We start from the raw sequence: 19,618 nt of genomic DNA, 5'->3' as shown, positions 1-19,618 counted from the left end.
TGTTTTTAAAAACCCCTTACAAGAACTCCATGTAGCAGAGATTACTGGTTGTGCTCAGGTATCTGTTAAGAGACTGAATATACAAATAGACGATGGCCAGACCACATATAAAAACAGAACTCTGAACCACAATCCCCAGCAACCTGACCAGGAAACCAACCTTTCATCTTTAACGAACAGCCCGGGAAGCCAGCCTGCTCCATCAGACTCGGAGGAGGTCAGACTGCTCTCTCTAGTGACAATCCAGCAAGCTAAACAATAACTTCTGTAACGGTTAGCCCCAAATGGCCAGGACTTAATAACTGACAGCTTCCCCAATGTTCATCCTTGCTTCCAACTTAGGACCAAGCAGAGAAAGCCAAATACGCAGCCTCACCAGTCACCTAAGATGCCCGACTTGGAGTAAGCTCACCAACAGCTTCTGTGTGCCAGTGGCCTCCCATCAGGGCACACCCGAAGCCTCCTCTTTTATCCACTATAAAGAGTCCCTCCTCCTCTACCTGCCCGAGAATCTCTGCCAACACGCTGGTGACAGTGGTTGACTCCGTTACTGGAACAGGCTCAGAATGAACAGCTCTGGCTTTTCTCATTTCGTTGGTCTTTGCTGATTTCCACACTGTTCAATTCAGCTTCCAGAGTAAGAGGAGTTTAGCTCACACATGGACAGCCAAATGAAGACTACACATGCCAGCCTCCCCGGCACCTACACACGTTCATGAGATGAAATTCTGGCCAATGGGATGAAGGGGAAAACAGTGTGTGGCAGCATCCAGTGACATGCCTTAGACACAGCCAGCCAGTGCCCTTTCTCCCGTCACGCCTACGACTTGATCAGCTGTAAACAGGCTTGGTCTCTGAGAATTTGAGATCAGAACTGCCACATTAGCCCCAGAATTTTACGCAACAGAGAAATATACATGATATCACTAATAATACAGCAATAGCTTCCATTTACATAGCCTTCCTATATGTGGGACATTCTTCTAAGTTCTTTGTAAATATCAATTAATTAATCATTTAAAACGACCCTATGAAGTAGGTTCTAGTATTATTTTGTTTTGGAAAAAATATGGTACACAGAAGTTAAGTAAGTCCCTGGTGGTCCAGTGGTAAAGAATCCGCGTTGCAATGCAGGGGACACGGGTTTGATCTCTGGTCAGGGAACTAAGATCCCACATGTCACGGGGCAACTAAGCCCGTGTGCCACAACTACTGAGCTCACGTGCCTCAACTAGAGCCCGCATGCCGCAAACTACAGAGCCCACGCGCCCTGCAGCCTGTGCGCCACAACTAGAGAGAAAACCTGCACAGCACAAGTTGGGAGAAGCCCGCGCACCACAACGAAGAGCCCACGCGCCGCAATGAAAGATCCCGCATGCCACAACTAAGACCCGACGCAGCCAAAAACATAAATTAAAAAAAAAAGAAGTTAAGCCCAAGGATAAGCCGTTTTTAGGCTACTGTTATTTGGCAGTTTCTATAACTTGTAGCTGAACTTAAACCCAATTAATATGCCCTTAGAAAAGAAATAACTTTTAAGTGGTCAAATCAGGGTTTGATGTGCAAGTTTGAATCTAAGGCCCACTTTCTTCTTTGAGCAACCCTCCCAGGAGCGGGGACAGCCCAGGTCAGGCTGCTCTACAATCTCCCACTGGCCCCTCTGTTTGATGTCCAGAGATGCAGGATTCAGGGTGCTCTGGCTGGAGAAATCAAGCTGCAAAACTATAACTTCAGCTTACAGAAGACAAGCCCTCGGTCTATTTCCAGGTTGGTCTTGGAGTGTTCACACATCCAGTGTGACTTCACCAGGTATCCAGCTTCATAATCATAATCATCACTACTGCCTACCACTTATTACAGGGCTACCGTATGTTAAGCACTGCATTGAGGTCTTTAAAGTAGCTAACATGCCTATATTTTTAACCTACAACTCTATTAGAAAAAATAAATCTTCAGTTTAAAAAAAAAAAAACCTTACCTTTATCATTCTGGATAGATCACCAGCATCTGCTAATTCCAAAACTATGTTTAGTTCATTATCTTCAATGAATGATGCATAATACTTAATTACATTAGGATGGTTGAGTTGCTGAGAAAAAAAAAAAAAAAAAAACAGGCATCAAAAAGTTTTCTTACTATAAATTCCCAAGAGTCACAGTTTCGTAACTTAAGAATAAAGTTAGTTACTGCATTTCATTTTTAAGTTACAGAAATCTTAACATGACTATATTTTTCTTTAATCTAGTGAATTTTGAAATAAGTATTGTACTTAGTGAAAGTAAAACTAGACATCATTTTTATTTTAATATTTTTATTAGAAATAATAGAGTAAATTATACACTTAAAATTTTAAAAAGTATTGCTATGTTAAACAAATATATAAATACATGCATATAAATGAATGACTAAATTAAATCGCCAATTGTTAAAAATTATATCCTTCAAAATGATAACTGTCATTTAAGGCCACTCAATGTTAAGTAAAGTATTCCTTTTTACTACTATTTTGAGGTTAAGGGTGATCCTAGTATAACTCCAGCCAGTGGTAAAAATCTGGCATCTACTATATTGTATCTAAATATCACTTTTACATCAAATAATATAAATATTCTGAACTTATCTATGGGGTTGATTATTAAATTACCTTAAAAAAATTTCACCTTGTAGGAATATATTCATCAGTCTATACACAGTTACAGTCTTTCTGTACAATCTTTTCATTCAATCTTTAAGCAAGGTAACATAAGACAAATCATTTCTCAAAGAAACTTATTCAGGAATGATCCCAAAGAGTATTATACACAGGATTTTCTTCCCTTCTTTCTATTTATAGGTTTTCCTCCCACATTTTCTACGATGATATATTATTTCTCTAACAAAGGTTTACTAAAGCAGTCACTTCACGTCCCAGGAAATAACTACAACAAATAGAACAGTGGAAAGCATGGTTCATTTTGATCTTACTCTTATCTTTTTGAATAGATCTGATTCACTTCAGGCACACACAAAACTGGATGTTTTGAGTTGATCTTTGGATACCAAGTTTTATCCAAATTTAAAAATATAACATAAACCACTGAATTCCTCAAAAGAAATTTCACTATAATAAATGCAGTGTGAAGGGAACTGAAATGTCAGTCCTATTCTTTGAGTGGATGAGAAACTGAAAAGCTAATTCTGACATACTCTTTACACCACCCTTTCTACATCTGCAAAAAGATATGGAAATATTGTTTTTAAAACCTGAGCCATTTGGATCAGTCCACATTCTCAATATACCATACCTTGAGATAATGCTAATATGCATTTACATTACTTAACATTTAGAATATGTCGAATTGGGATCATCAAGAAAAAATTTCTTCAATGTTTTATGTCTATTTTATTTATTTTCTAGTTTGAAATGGGGGAAAAAAGCTAATCCTACCATATGTTCTAATTAAATTATTATACAGTAAATCCAAAAGGTAACTGCATTCTTCAATATATTGATTTCAAATTTATATGTTACTTGAAATCAGTGTAGCATAAGCTATATCTCAAAAATCTTTTTGTTTGTAAGTGTGATATTTTAATAAATCACTTTTATCAACCTACTCAGTTATGTTCAAAACAGTCAACAGTTCGTTTGTTATTTACCTTAAGGAGATCTATTTCTTTGATACAATCAGCACGTGCTTTGGCATCCATTAAATCAAATATCTAAAAATAAAATCCAGAATTACTTAATAAAATAGTAATCTATGGTTCAAGTTACCATGTAAGTCCACTGTAATACTTTGCACATAATTACACACACACTAAGAAGTGTTCTTTCCAATTAGCTTTTAGGAGCCGTGGAGATCTACAGGTATTTTATCCCATGTGACTAGAGGTTACATTTTCCCTCCAGAGGCAGTCAGTATTAAAAATGGGAAAAGAGAACAGCTAGATATTTCAAGTCTTAAGTTCAAATGGAACAGCACGGAAGTTGTGAGATTGTGATATACTAATATAATAACAGTTAAAACATTGAACAATATGTGCTACATATATTGCATGAACCACCTCGTTTAATTCTCATTTAATCTGCATGAGGACAATAATGTTAGTATTCCCACTTTACAGATGAAGGAAAGTAGGTTTAGAAAGCTTAAGAAATTGACAGAAGTTCACACAGGTAATTAATGGAGCAGCCAGAATTCATTCTCCGAGTTATCCAACTATAACCCAAGCTCTGAACCATTAATCTATATGATCAAATCAGGTCTAAAAGGTCTAATGCATGCACTCTTGACAGGGCTGATACCCTTGCCAATTTTCCAAGGAGGTGAAAATTGGTTCTTCAGAGAGGGGGTGACAAAGTGTTACTCTTTTTAAGCACAGATATACATATGATACCTAAACAGATACACTGTATCTACGGAATTAAAATTTCATGGTGGGGGGCATAATTGGGAAAAAATGTCTAAAAAGGTGAGGGGGTGATAATAAAGAATAGGTTGAGAAACGCTGATCTAATGTAAAAAACATAAAAATAAATAATACAATCAAAGGGCTCTTTAGTATATCTCTGAAAACAAAGAAATCACTCAATGTTCCAAGCATATGGAAAATTAACAGTAAATAAATATCTTAATAAGTCAATACTCCAAGCATAAATGAGGATAACACGTTCACGTTCTTGCTTTTCCATGATTTACAAAACTGTGTTGAATGCCAACCTATTATTATGTTTTATTATAGCTACAAATAAGGGAACCAGCTTGCAGTCCTCAGGGTGCACACTGTCAGGTGCAGACCGCAGACCGGAGCACAGAACATGACACTCAACCCAGCAAGTGCTGCTGCACAAAGTGACGTGAGGACCTCAAGGGGCGGGGTGTGGCAGCCCGGGCTTCCAATGCTTGATTCATATATGCAGGAAAGTGTAATACACCTCAGAAAGATTTCTTACAGAAATAAGTAAAATGACAAGTTCATTACTTAAAGGAGTAAACTTTACATTTAGCAATTTCACATAGGAAAGCCACTCATTACCCAAAATGCCAAAAGGTGCCAGAAAAATGATGTTGTCACTAAATAACAAATCTAACAACTATAACAAATATTAATGTAAACAGAAAATTTTGAACTTGATGTTAGTTACTGATATGACACACACACACACACACACACACACACACACTACTTATCTATGATGCCATTCTCGGGAACTACCACTCACAGGGGACTTGATACAACTTGAAGAAATGTGGGGAAGTACAAAATTTTGAATGTCTTAGACCTTGAAGGAATTCCTGAAAACTTTTTTTTAAGGAAACAGAGAAAGGATCATTCTGGTACTAGTGATTAAAATGAAAAAAAAAAATCACAAACTTGGAGACATGTATAAATCTAATCTCCCAGTAATCAATGTCTCTATGATGGAAAAATATTAAAACACGAAAGACTGAACAAGATGAGAATGTGTATGAGAGCTCTAGGAAACCCTAACTAGACACAAGATACAAAGACAGAACTGTGCCACGTTGAAATCATGAATCTTTAATTCAACTTATAATTAAACTAATTCAGAATTACAAATTAACTTTTATCTTGAACTGAATTCTCAATACCAAAAGTCACTTCTCAAACACTGAGGAATGAAGCATTGCTGGCGCATTTAAGGCAAAACTAAATTCCGAACCAAATACTTTTAATTGGAAATTCAGAAGTATCTTATCTTGCTTTTTCTCCTAGCCAGCACGTCAAGACAAAAATAGAAACTGAATCTTCAGATTAAATCATTCGCAGACATAGATTCAAAGCTGTCTGATTCCGTGAGCAAGAAAAGGCAATAAACACAGAAAAAAAAAATCTGGATTTTCATAAACTATTTACAAGCTTGTCTTCAGAAGGCAACTTTCCAGCTCTACCAAAGTTTCTTTGGGTTTTTAAACTAATATTTGATAAGAGCAAAGTTATTAGCAGTGTTTAGGCAAGTGATTGGCTGATACATTCTTGGTATTCTCTGAATCATTTAAAAAGTTTTCTTTTGTCATCTTTAAATTTTGCCAAAATTACTCACGACTAATGAAACTGAAAAGGTTAACACTACGTATCTTTGGAGGGAAAAGGCCTTCAAGTGACTTAAACACAAATGTCCTTAAAAGGGCATCTGTAAATCTGTTAGGAGAAAAAAACACTTAAAATGTAGCGAAGGAAGTACTTCAAAAAATATACTAAGAGTTTGACAAACCTGTTACATCTTACTTTAAATAAGATGTAACAGGTTTAAATAAATCTTACATAAATGGAAATCTCAACCAAACATCTGGGCCTCCCCAGCCTCACAGAGCCTGCATAAATGAACTGAGCAGCTTGTCCTATGTTGAGGCCTGTTTCCCACGTGCCCTCCGTCCTTCTTCTGGTCTCACCCCTGGACTGTGCCTCTGTCTTTCCCGGCGCTCCTGCCCCTTGCAACCCGGGTGCCACAATGACTTCTGGTTCCCGCACTTGCTGTGTGGTAGGCACAGACTTTCTTATTTGAAGGATGGAAGATGGGTGAGGGAGTTAGAAAATCCACGGCAGAAGGGCCGAGTGGCCTCTCTAGACGTAAATTACAATCATGGAACAAGATAATCTCCGAATAATGGAAGTCTCTACCACCAGCCCTTCCCTGACTCAATACACAGGCCCCCTAAGGGGTGGAGAGGGGGGCAGAAGTTAAGCCAGGTGAGTTCACGAAGAGCTCTGCACTGGAGCCAGGAACCGAGCTCCTCTGACACCCAGGCCTGTAATCCAGCGGCCGTCAGCCTTCCTCTCTTCATGCACCAACGTGTCTGAACTTCAAGTCAAAAGACAGGCCTCAATTTCTTCCTCGTGGATTCCTTAAGGCCCTGGCAGATGATGGCATGGAACTAGATACCTGTCTGTGTCCTTAATTTTTCCATGATTATTTAAAAAAAAAAAACCCTTTCTTTCCAGGGGGATGCCTTTTAACTCAACAGGCTAGTATATAGTGATCTAACTCCTAGGGCATCAATCAGCCCTGTTTGCTTAAAATTAAAAAGCTTCTAATATGTACCACAGGAAATTCATCCTTTGTTCAGACTTCCTGAGAGCCTGAAGCTCAGCAAAGCTTAGCCAGGGCTTCCAGAGGTTCAGAAGCCACCCTACAGGGGTCAGGGAGAAGGTGGTGCAGGAGAAGCAAACAATCCAAAATCATGCCGGTGAGAAATATCCTGAAAGGAGTGGGAAAAAGAGATGCCACTGAAGGAAATAAGAAAAGGGATATCCAGAAAGACAGGAGAACCAAGCCAGTGTAGTTTGAAGAAGCTGTGGGTGTTGAAGCAGCAGTTACTACGGAGACGTCAGTGAGAAAGTCAAGTGATGACACTGCAGGAGAGGAGAGGCGGATGCGGGAGAAACGGGCAGCAGCTGAAAAAGTCTCCAGGAAGACAGAAGAGAAAGATCTTGTCCAGAGCGCAGGTAGGGAAGGGAAGATGAATTAGGATGGCTGTGCAATCGTGAAAGCACAGCAGATGGCAGAGGTTGTCGCTGTCACACAGGAGATGCCCTTTTCCACTAAGCATGAAGGCATACGGGCCTGGCTGAGGCTTCAGAGTAGGTGGTAGTTTTTAACTTCCACCACTGACAACACTGTAATCGTATGTACCTGCTGGTTTGTGTTCTTCTCATTACCGTGGTTAAAATATATCCAAGTAGGGAGTACAAGAGAGTGCATTTCCAAAGAAAGGTAAGCGAAACTCCGAGAAATAACCTGAACCCTTCTGTGCTGGGGGGGTGGAACAGTGGCTACGTGTGAACAGGGAAATGAAGAAATACCCAGTGAAGAGAAACCCTGCCCGGGGGGTTAGCAAGACGGGAGCAAGATGGGGGAGATTGTAAAGTGGAGACATCCGCATTGCTCAAATAGCTGACAAAGGTCCAAGAAACTGACGCAAACAACTGAAATCAGACCTTTTAAATAAGAGGCCTAGAGAATATGGAATAGAGGGCCGTGGTCAGGATGAGGTCAAAGAACAAGCTTTGGTGGAAAGATAGAATGGGAGACAAATGAGACGGGGAGATGAAGAGGGGATGTGGAGAGTTAAGACAGGACAAGCAGAGTGCAGGGTGGGCTGTGACAGTGCTGCGAGCTGACCGGGTGCCGGGGGGTGGGCGTGCCGAGTAACCGGGACACCTGGTCTCGGCAGAGTCAGCGTGGTGCCAGGGAAGGGACAGAGGAAAATGAGAGCAAGGGGCTGAAAACATATTTAAGAAAAAAAGAGGGCTTCCCTGGTGGCGCAGTGGTTGAGAATCCGCCTGCCAATGCAGGGGACACGGGTTCGAGCCCTGGTCTGGGAAGGTCCCACATGCCGCGGAGCAACTAGGCCCGTGAGCCACAATTACTGAGCCTGCGCGTCTGGAGCCTGTGCTCCGCAACAAGAGAGGTCGCGATAGTGAGAGGCCCACGCACCACGATGAAGAGTGGCCCACACTTGCCGCAACTAGAGAAAGCCCTCACACAGAGGCGAAGACCCAACAGAGCCATAAATAAATAAATAAATAAATAAATAAATAAATAAATAAATAAATAAAAAAGAAAAAAAGAAAAAAAAAGGGGGGTGTTGCAGACTGGCAGGCAAGGGGCAAGATGGAACAAATATTGATCTGGAAGGGCTTCAAGGACGGAAGAGAATGACGATGGCTGGGCACAGACTAAGGGGAAGAAAGCCTAGTGAAGATGATGTCCCCGCATCCCAAGTCAAGGAATGAGAAGCAGCTCACACTGAGAGGATGGGGAGGACGGTGGGGATGTCGAGGAGAGAGAAGATTCACACAAAGAACAGTATTTACTCGCCGGGCTTGGCCACTAGAAGAGTTTCTCATTTAAAAATTTTAAGATAAACTCATATAATCAAAACTTGCATTTATCTTAATGACGACCCTAAGGTACCATAAGATGCTAAAAAAAAAAAAATTGTGAAACATCAAAAAATGGACAAATAACTAAATTATTTCATTGATGTCCACTGTATCAGTTAAATATTTTAATGTTAGTAATCTGTTTATGGTATATATCCTAATTCATTATAACCCCCAAAGTTTGTTAACTAGAATGCCCCATTCTCTAAACATTCGATAAGGCTAAAAATTTACTATATTTTTATATGCCTCAAAATGCCTAAAATAAAATTGAAAGTACAAATGAATAAAATTAAGAAGCTTTAATTTTTTAAGATGAAGTCTCTGCCTCCTTGACAAGTAAACTAGTATCAATTACTAAATTATTCTCCAATTTAAAAAATATATAATATATAAATTATTCTTACAAATGCTTCCTAATTTTCATTTGCTCAAGTATCTATTGAAAGTTTCAAAGAAGTCTATAGGGATTAAATAATGAAATTGATAAAAGCTGCAGGACGAATCCCGTAATCACAGTGAACACTGAAAAAGAGACTGAATATATGGCTATAAAGTGTTACAAATATATTAAAATCACTGTATGCATTACGGAAGAAGCTACTGCCCACAAATTTCTAATTGCATGCAAATCCTAATGTCTAATTACATGCAAACATGCAAAATCTTTAATCTAAAATTAACACATGTAAAAAAGCAAGTTATACTCATTAATATACTTTAAAAAGTGATTTTCTTGAGGAATGCTTTAAAATAATTATCAAATATAAGTAAATATAAGTAAAACAAATATCAAAGAATATTTGCCCTTTCAGAAAGTTTTTTTGAGATCACCCGGATCAAAAGGGTAAATCTGAACAAATACTGTATATTATCACTGTTTATGTTTGTTTGTAAGTATACAAAAGTGCTTTACACAAAAGTGACTCTAATAAATGTCACTGACTGACAATGGATGTCCCACAGTAAAACAGTATTATTTAGGCATACAACTTAAGAGTAAGAAAAGACAAATTAGGCATTAACGAACTAAGGATCAAACTACTTCACCTACTATTAAAAAGTCAGGGTAACAAAGGTCAAAGAACTGAGACACAAAAACCCAAAATTCACGCTATAACATCACGTCTACCAATTCCAATAACACAGCTCTAATCAATTAACTAAGTGTAATAAAACAGAGATTAAGTGGACCAGATCAAAACAATTCTTTGATAATCTTCCAACACAAAGAACTGTGGTTCTGAGACCCAGCCCAACGCCTGTGAAGACTTTCCCAACCTCCCTCGCACCCTGGGCTCCTCAAGGTTGCGCCCACTTTGGTTCCTCTCTCACTATTTTAGACGTGTCTTGGCTGCACTTCCACTGGAATCCATGAGCCCCGTCATTTCGTTCATGTTGGTATTCTCAAAGCCTTAACACGCTAACCACTGAACATCAGGTGATCGCTAACACTGGAGAAGTGAACTGAATGAGCAGCAGGAAGGGAAGCAGGGAGACAGGGCAGCAAAGCCAGTATGTGGAATTTCAAAAATGTTCCATCAGTTAAGAACCATCTTAATTTTGGCAAACAAATCATGACGGGATGTGGGCAAATTTTCCAGAAGGTTGGTTAATGTTGTCATACACTGCAGGCTCTCAACCTCTTTATGATTTCAAAGAAGGAACGTGCATTCAGTACACACTCTTTCCTTTCCACACACACGTAACAGGCAAACATCCAGGAAAGTCACCAGGGCTTCCGGCACGTTGGCCACAGAGAAGTGAAACCTGACGCACAGGACAAAGTACAGAAGAGCCTGGAGAACGACGCTGAGGAACCTGCACGCTGCTTCTAAAGAGTCTCATCAAAGATTTGTGAGCAGAGCAAGGAGTTATAAACGCAACATTTCAACACACGAACTCAACCAGGAAGGATTCTAGAAGAGCTGGAAAGAGTGACACGGCCCTTTAGACGAGTAAAGTAGCCTTAAAATAACAAATTGCATGAGGAAATCCAATGTTTGGTTCCTTATGAATTTTCTGAAGAGGGGCTAGGATTCTTCAGACAGGAAAAGAAGTCTGGTCAACAACAGTTTAAAACATTTTCATACTAAACTGCAGAGGTGGATTTTTAAAAAGGAAGAGCCCTGGTCTTTACTGTTCAGCGCAAGTGTAATACATCACAGAAATCAATAACATGTCTGAAATGCAAATATATGTCTCCTCACAAAGGTTTAAGATACTGTTCCCTAATTACAGAAGCTAAGAATATCTTTACAGCATCATTTCTCTCTTGTATAAAGGAGTTACATTTGAACTAGAAGATGTCCCAATAGCAACCCTAAGAAGCACAGAAGAAGGCAAAGCCCAAAGGACAAACTTGAACTCGGCAGAGCGGGAGGCAGCGGTCTGGGGTTTACCATGGTGTGAAGTGGGGGCAGCTGGAGGGGCATCTGCCCTGCACTGACTGGAAACACGACCGTGCGCATCCACTCCTGTCCATGCAATTTTCCAGTCAAAGGAAAGAAAGATACAGGCAACCAGAAACGATGTAGATGGTATTACAAGAGGCCTGGAAGAGCTTTTGTTCTTCCTCCCTCCCTCCCTTTTCCCTTCTTTCTCCCCTTCTTTCTAAGTATTTCCAGTGACAAGGTTCTGTGATTTAAAACGCAATCCTCAGAGACAGAATTGAGCGCTGTCTCTCTGTCCACACTCAGGGTCGGGGGCGGGGGGTAGGGGGCAGAGGGAAGCCAGGAAGGCCTCAGGGACTCCACCTGGATGGTCGCTCACTCCATCCATCCATCCATGCATCCACCCACCCACCCATTCATCCATCCATCCATCCATCCATCCATCCATCCAAGCATCCAAGCATCCATCCACCCACCCACCTACCCATCCATCCACCCACATATCCATCCATCCATCCATCCATCCATCCACCCACATACCCACCTATCCATGCATTCACCCACCCACCCACATATCCATCCATCCATCCAAGCATCCATCCACCCACCCACCTACCCATCCATCCACCCACATACCAACCATCCATCCATCCATCCATCCACCCACATACCCATCTATCCATGCATTCACCCACCCACCCACATATCCATCCATCCATCCACCCACCCACCTACCCATCCATCCACCCACATACCAACCATCCATCCATCCACCCACATATCCATCCATCCATCCACCCATCCATCCACCCACACACCCATCTATCCATGCATCCACCCACCCATCAATCCATCCATCCATCCAAGCATCCATCCACCCACCCACCCACATATCTATCCATCCATCCATCCATCCATCCATCCATCCATCCACCCCATCCATCCATCCATCCATCCATCCACCCACCCACCTACCCATCCATCCACCCCATCCATCCACCCACATATCCATCCATCCAGCCAGCCAGCCAGCCAGCCAGCCAGCCCCGCCTTGACACCTGGGGCAAATCAGCAGCTGTCTTCTCTCTAGTCCGTTCTGTGTGTTCAGCTTGTACTTTTACCTTGAAAATAACCAACTGTGAAGATTACTACCCTCCTAGAGAATCCATGGTGAATCCTCACTTCCCTCCTACTCAAAGTCCCGCTCCTGGTTTCAGAGCTCTCTGGGACCCGGCCTCACCTCGACAGCCTGGCTTCCGTTCCAATCCCAGCCACGCCGACAGCTCATACTGACATTTCCTTTCTGCGAACTAGGGGAACCAGGAGTCCACGCCACAGGGTTTAACGTTTCACTGCTCTAGATAGACTCTTTCTCCCTTCGTGAGCAGGAATAAAATTGCTAGCTTCTTTTTATCCCCGCCCAGTGCCCAGAGATACACAGTAGAACTTCAATACATTTAAAAAATGGATCAGAGTTCTGTTGTTAGGAAATAGTCATTCCCAAAGTCATCTGTGTCATAAACACTAATATCTGCATTGTATATTTTATGTTCTTACTGTAAGTGGCAGATTACATGAGAGAAGACGGCTACCCTCACGTGCTGCTGGAGCGAAGGTCAGTGGTGCAACCGCTGGAAGAACTCGGTATAAACTTGCAGCACTGACCGTGCGCGGCCCTGGGGCTCATCACTGCCATCCTCAGGCACGTGCAAAAGGGAGATTCTTGCATGTGTGCACCAGGAAACATACACAGGAACATCACGGAAGCACTGTTTGTAACAGCAAACAACTGTACACAACCAGTAGCACGTAACGAGAACTGGATAGTATACACACGTAGTATGTAATACTACACATACACACGCATATCTACATATTGAATACTAGATATATAAAGAATAAAGCATAGCCACACACACCAACATGTGACGACATTTACATAAGTTCAAAAATGCAAAAGCAAACAACAGATTTATTCAGAAATGTATACAGATTTGGAGAAAACTCTAAAGAAAAGCAAAGGAACAATACACACAAATTCAGGACATGGTGACCTCTGAAGGAAGGGAGTGGCAGAAGTGTGTCAAAGGTGAGTGGTGGATATGAGAGCATCTGTCCTATTCTTTATATCTAACATATGCCCCATAAAATCTTTCATAAATATTTACTATTTCCTTAAAAATATGAGTGAAAACTGTTCACCTCTGCAATAGCTGTTGCAAGTATACTGATCCCATACGAAATTAAAAAAATAATAATAAGAGGACACTGGGGTTTTGCTGGTCTCGACACAGAAAAGACACCAGGGCTGCAGAGTAAAATGGGAAGCCTACATACAGGCAGGTGTGAACAACAACGACCTTCCCTGAAAAAGGGACGTAAAACTGTACGATGTCAAACACACGCTGGGGCAGAAAGGCAAGTGCTCTCGAGACCAGAGGTGAGTAGACCCGTCAGGGCAGTGACCCTTCCTGGGCTCGGGCTGGGGCAGGGCCTGGCCAGGTGAGCTGGGGCAGGTCCACGGACCTGAGGAACCCAGACAGAGTCAGGACTGGAGAGCAGAGCTGATGCTAGAATACCAATACAACGTGTGGATTTTACATAGGACATCAATCCTCTAAGTTTACCTATTTCACTTTTTTTTTTAATTCTCCAGTAAATAAAGTTCACTTCAGTTTTCTTTCATTTATTGCCAGTATGGCTCTCTACATTAACGAAAACCTCCCCCTAACCTTGCCTGCCGTTTACTGACTTTATTAGGCAGTGCATTCTGTGAGCCTGGTTTCCTTCTGCAGCGCCTGCAGCTCAGGATACAACACGTAGCCACACGTCCAGTTAGGAGCCATGGTGACAACTCAAACCTGCCTCTTAAAACCTAGAGCTGTGAAAGCTTTTCTAAGATCATTCTAGTCATTACTGAATCTGGGTGAACAAAACCAGCTGAATTTTAAAAGTAATATTAAAACTAAACAATGATTTCCACCAGGTTTTGCACTTAATGCAAGTGTTTACAGTACAATTTTTATTCTTTCCCATCGTTCTCAACTTAAGACTGTCATGACCCAATCATTCAGGACATACTTTTCTCTATTTATTCTTCACAGAGTATAATTTTACATGGATTTATATAATTAAAGTCATCTTACCTGCACTTTTTTTAAAGCTACTGGTACTCCATCCAAGAGACAGGCTGCTCTATAAACTTCACTAAATTGCCCGCGACCAATTTTCTTTTCTATTCGAAAGTTGGCTAATGTATTATAGCCCATATCCGGTCGTAAGGCCTTCTGTAATTAAAAAAGTCAGAAAAGTTTTCAATCACACAATATACACACAATCATTGACTGTCTTCACATAAGTAGGTGATTTCTATGGTAAACCTGCAGACAGCCATTCACTCGACAAGTATTTATCGAACTATTCATATTATATAAAAATACACACATATACATATAAATCCACTTAGTCCAACCTGCCAACTAATGTATGAAAATCTTCTAAACTTCATGACAATCATTTAAGTTCTACCAAGAACAATTCCAGTGGCAGTGAGTTTACCACCTCATCATTAAGGTTTTTTTAAAAAGACGTAATTTTGTAAAAGCAGTTTTGGGTTCACAGCACTATTCAGAGGAAGGTGCAGAGGTCCCCCATGCGCCCCCTGCTCCCACACGTGCACTGCTTTCCCCGTTACCAACACCCCCCCCCAGAGTGGGACTTTCGTTACAACTGATGAACCTGCACTGACACATCATTATCGCCCAAAGCCCGTGGTTTACGTTAGGGTTCTCTCTGGGTGTCGTACATTCTATGGGTTTGGGCAAATGTATAATGACATGTATCCATAATTACAGTATCATATAGTATACTTTCACTGCCCTAAAAATCCTCTATACTCTGCCTATTCATCCCTCCCTCCCCACTAACCCCCAGCAGCCACTGACTTTTTACGGTACCCATAGTTTTGCTTTTACCAGAATGTCACATAGTTAGAACCATACAGTATGTAGCCTTTCAGATTGGCCTCTGTCACTTAGTACATAATTACATTTTTAAACAGTATTTTTTTGTTGTTTGTGGAAAATGTCATTTCTTTTTGAAACTAACACTTTTTAGTACTTACTACGCATCAGGCACTGTACTAGCTGCTAGGGAAACAGAGATGCATCAGAAATGCTTCTGCTCTGAAAGAGCTTACACAGGTACAGGGACGGGGCTCTCGACGGTGCTGAGAAAGAATTATAGGTGCTGGGAGGCAGCACCACAGCCGTCCCCATTTGGAGGCAAATCCCAACTCCTTATATGTTTTATCCACTGTCCTAGTTCTTCCGTTCATTGTTTACAGACTCATTCATTCATTCAACCGGTCAGAGGACAGACCTGAACTGAACACCCACTAGGATCCAACACTGTCTGCTGCTGAGGTTACCACACACATCCAAGGAGTACTGCCTTTTAAGCTCCGCGTGACACTCATAATCTATCCGTAGCCATCTACCTATAAAAATATAACAATAGTTTGGCCATCATAGGCCCTTTTATCTTCTCTTTTTTGGCTAAACACACATGGGCCTCTCCCAGATTCCTGGATTACTGATAAGTACACTCTTCTTGGCCTCTTACCACTCTGCTCACATCCTTCTGGACCTACTCTACTCTGAGCCGACTCGGAGTAAACATGACATTCTTGCGGGGCCTGACCGGGCACCCTCTAGTAAGATTGAACATGAAATACCTATTAATGCAAGCAAAGGGTGCACTGGTTCCTAAACCCACTAAAGTAATTTGAACTCTTAGTCCCTCAAACAAACCTTAGTTAAGGCTGATGACCCCATGACTTAACGTAAAAGGCTATTTTGACATATGGGCATTACATTAACCCCTAATTCATGCTACCTTGTTTATTTCACTACATCTATCATGCTAGCAAAAACTCTAAAATTCTGCTCAAGTTTCACTGTCATTCAAATGCAATGTTTCTCAAAAAGAGAAAAAAGGTGGCAATAGTTTCTACTCTTGTGCATTGCTTTTCTTTCTTCGGAAAGTCCAAAATATTGTCAAGAAAAATACCACTCTTCCTTTAAGACATGCAAAATAATCAGAATACAAATTTCACAAATTCATTATATAAATATAAAACCATAAATAATTGTTAGAGTAACAATAGTAACATTACTACAATAATAAAAGGTTCTGTTTTGGTACCTACAACTTAACAGGTCCTATAAATTAGTACTTCATATGCCATCTAATTCAATTCTCATGACAATCCTATAAGGCAGATGTTATCAAACCAAATCTATGTCTAGCTGATTCCCAATCCCCAATTCCCAAGTATAGGCTTTGCTATACTGCCAGGTTACTAAACAAAGTCACCTACAATGTGATACAACATTATGGGACCCTACATGATGATCCACAGTATTTTCAAGTTCAATTTTCAATTTCAGGCCTTTTGATGAAAAAACAAAACTGGGACTAGAAACATGTATGTCAAAAATGAAAATAAAAATAAAATTATAAAATAAAGGGAGACGACTTGCCACTCTGTTCATATATAAGATTTCTTTTTGTGGTCATTGAGATGAATTTATAATTAAGTGTCACTGTGACACCTACTTAACAAAGGAAACTTACAAAGCCTCACTTCTCAGATATATTCAGTGGATATTAGCAACTTTTTTTAGTTTCCTTAACTTTGTTTCATTTAACGAGGAGAGACTTTTTAAATTGTCCAGGCTTTTCTAAAACATCTTTTTTTTATTTTTTAATTTACACACTAGGATAGTCTGCAACATCTGAGAAATAGGTTTTCTTCCTCTCCCCGAAACGTACAGACCATTCCTTCTCCCCATGAAAACCTGTCAATCTCAACAGTGAAATACAGCTTCATCATTAGGAACGGTATCACGCAATCCATATACTTTAAACCTGACTGGGAATTCCATCTTCTGTCTGCACAAGAACTGACAAATATTAGCGTGAACTGCTAAGGCAGTGTGACAACCGCATGCTGAGAGCAAAGTCTCACTAATGTGTTTTGGCATGCAGGTTTGTAATCACACATTTACATATGCAATGACCTACATTTGCATGTCAGATCACACACTGTCTCGGTTTATTAAGGCTGGGCACCTCCCTGTGCTTGGCGGCCAGAGCGGGCGAGAGAGGGCCAGAGGGCGGTGTTTTTTGGCAGTTGAGGGATGAACTGCCACCAAGGATTAAGTTGATATGGCCTGAGCATTAGACACTTCATTAGACGTAATCTGTTTAACAGTGGGCAGTGTATGTAAACTTCACAGCCCATTTGCGGCACCTTTTCCCCCCATGGCCTTTCTTCAAAGGGCAGTGCGGGTGAGTGACAGCTTGTCTCATCTGCTCCCATGTCCTGTCACCCAGTGTAGACGTGCAGAGCTGACATGAGAAGGAGCATAGCTGCACATCTCCGACTAACCCCCGTCTCTGTGCCACGCTGCAATTTGTATAAAAATGAGCCTGTGTAGGATGAGGTCTCCTTTAAGAGATCGCCAGGCAGGTAATACATACACTTTGGTAATGATTCTCTGATACCGTATGCAATGCCACACTTCATTTTGATGAGTTATGCCCCATGTAAGCAGCACTGTATGAGGTGCTTAAAATAAAAACGATGATATCAGATCAGTGCCCACGCAAGTAAAGAACTATTTTTAGGAAAGAGCTATATTCTCTTTTATGGATGATGTCCAATTCCCCATATTCTTTAGCTTAGCATTTGAGTCATAATGGGAATAAAATAACCCAGCAAAATAATGAGATTCAAATCAGTATAAAATGTAAACCAAATAAAATCACTTAAATTGCCTTTCCGTGCTCTCATTCTGGTGCATAAACTGGGTCTCAGTCTCTGCAGTCCCTTAATGACCAGGGTATTTGTCTGAGCTGCACAAAAATGGCTTTTGGATTTGATGTGAGTCATTTAAAGGATTTTCAACTTTTATGAAAGTAAAAAGCTACTCTGTTTCTTCCGTAACACACTGACGCCTCACCTACGACAGGGGCTCTCTCAGTCACCTTGCACCCGCCCTGGGCCTCCCCACCAACCACACCGTTTGTCCCCGAACGCGCCTAGAGCTCTGGCCCCTCCGTGCAAAGCGTCTGTGGGTCCCAGGCCTTCTGAGCAACCACGCTCCTCGCACCTGGCCAGCCACAGCTCATCTTGGAGACTGACTTGCCAGCCCTTCTCAGGAACCGTCCTCAGCTCACCAGGAGGCCTTACTTGCTCCTGCCCCTGGGCCTGCACAGCAACCGACAGCAGCCAGCTCTCCAAACAGCTGTGCAAACTCAGACAATGAGCTAGGTTCCGGATCTCACTGGATTTTAATTATTTGTTTACACGTATGTATTTCTCCCTCCGAACACAGAGTTTCTCAAAGACAGAAACTAAGTTTTATCTTTGTGTCCAGATGCCATGAAGGCAGCTCAACATGAAACAGACAATAAATATTTACTAAATAAGTGAATGTAGCTGAAAGAACTTAATGAATATAAAAGTTCTAAGTGCATCCGCATGACTGTAACCATGGAGAAGCTCCCAGCAGGTCTGAGGGGCAAGCTCCATGGGGAGCGGGGAAGCTCCAGACCTGCGAGTGGACGCTGTCTCTGCCAGTGACAGCTTCCCGACAGGTGAGACAGAGGCTCCCCTTGCACCCCCAGCAGGACAGGGGAGCTTAGTGCGAATTCACTGCCCTCTTAGGGCAGTACAACAAGCCCTGAACTGTGCTCTGAGGCCGGACCTGGGCCAGGCGGTACAGAAGAATCCACTGAGTTCCCAGAAAGCCCCACAGAAACGGCACAGGTTCTGGAGTCAGTGAGCAAGGCCTGGGCTCGAAACCCCAGTTCTAACGCCCAGTATCTTTCTCAGCTGGGCCAGCTACCCAAACCTTGTTTCCCACTTCTCTAGCACAGGGGTGAACCCCCACAAAGAACTGTGCGTGAGTGTCCCCTGGGACAGAGCCCAGCTCACGCACGCGCTCACCGTCACCTACGCCCCCTCCCCCAGGGGTGCCAGCGCTAACAGCCTGCCACCGACCCTCTCTCCCCACAGGCTCTGGATTTGTACAGCCTCCTGCACGTCCTCAGGTTTTCAAGACTGAAATTCTTTAGTCTTGACCTCAATTTTCTTCTTTGGTCCTCTTCCTCTGGCTGAAACTGGAGTTTGTCTGTATCTACAGCTAGGCTTCCCATATGCCAGCCGCATCCTTACTAGGGTCTCTGAGTACCGCCCAGCCTTGGGCTCTGCCTTCCAACCAGGACACCCCAGTTATCACGTGGACTGTCTTCCTGATTCATGA

The 19,618-nt window shown here is 41.7% G+C and overlaps 1 protein-coding gene across 9 annotated transcripts in view; it reads right to left on the bottom strand.

Annotated features, from left to right (window-relative positions):
* Window positions 1-19,618, bottom strand: part of NEK7 (NIMA related kinase 7) — a 150,087-nt gene that overhangs the window by 64,057 nt on the left and 66,412 nt on the right. For all 9 annotated transcript variants that reach the window (XM_036848519.1, XM_036848529.1, XM_036848564.1 and 6 more), the window contains 3 exons: window positions 14,432-14,572; window positions 3,640-3,702; window positions 1,979-2,089 (listed from right to left, as the gene is read on the bottom strand). In XM_036848519.1, the coding sequence (XP_036704414.1) occupies window positions 1,979-2,089; window positions 3,640-3,702; window positions 14,432-14,572 (315 nt within the window). The remainder of the gene's footprint in view (window positions 1-1,978; window positions 2,090-3,639; window positions 3,703-14,431; window positions 14,573-19,618) is intronic.

The sequence above is a fragment of the Balaenoptera musculus genome, chromosome 1 (assembly GCF_009873245.2).
Source record: "Balaenoptera musculus isolate JJ_BM4_2016_0621 chromosome 1, mBalMus1.pri.v3, whole genome shotgun sequence".
NCBI lineage: Eukaryota > Metazoa > Chordata > Mammalia > Artiodactyla > Balaenopteridae > Balaenoptera > Balaenoptera musculus.
The sequence above is the reverse complement of the archived record's forward strand: the minus strand, read 5'-3'. Positions and strand labels throughout refer to the sequence as shown.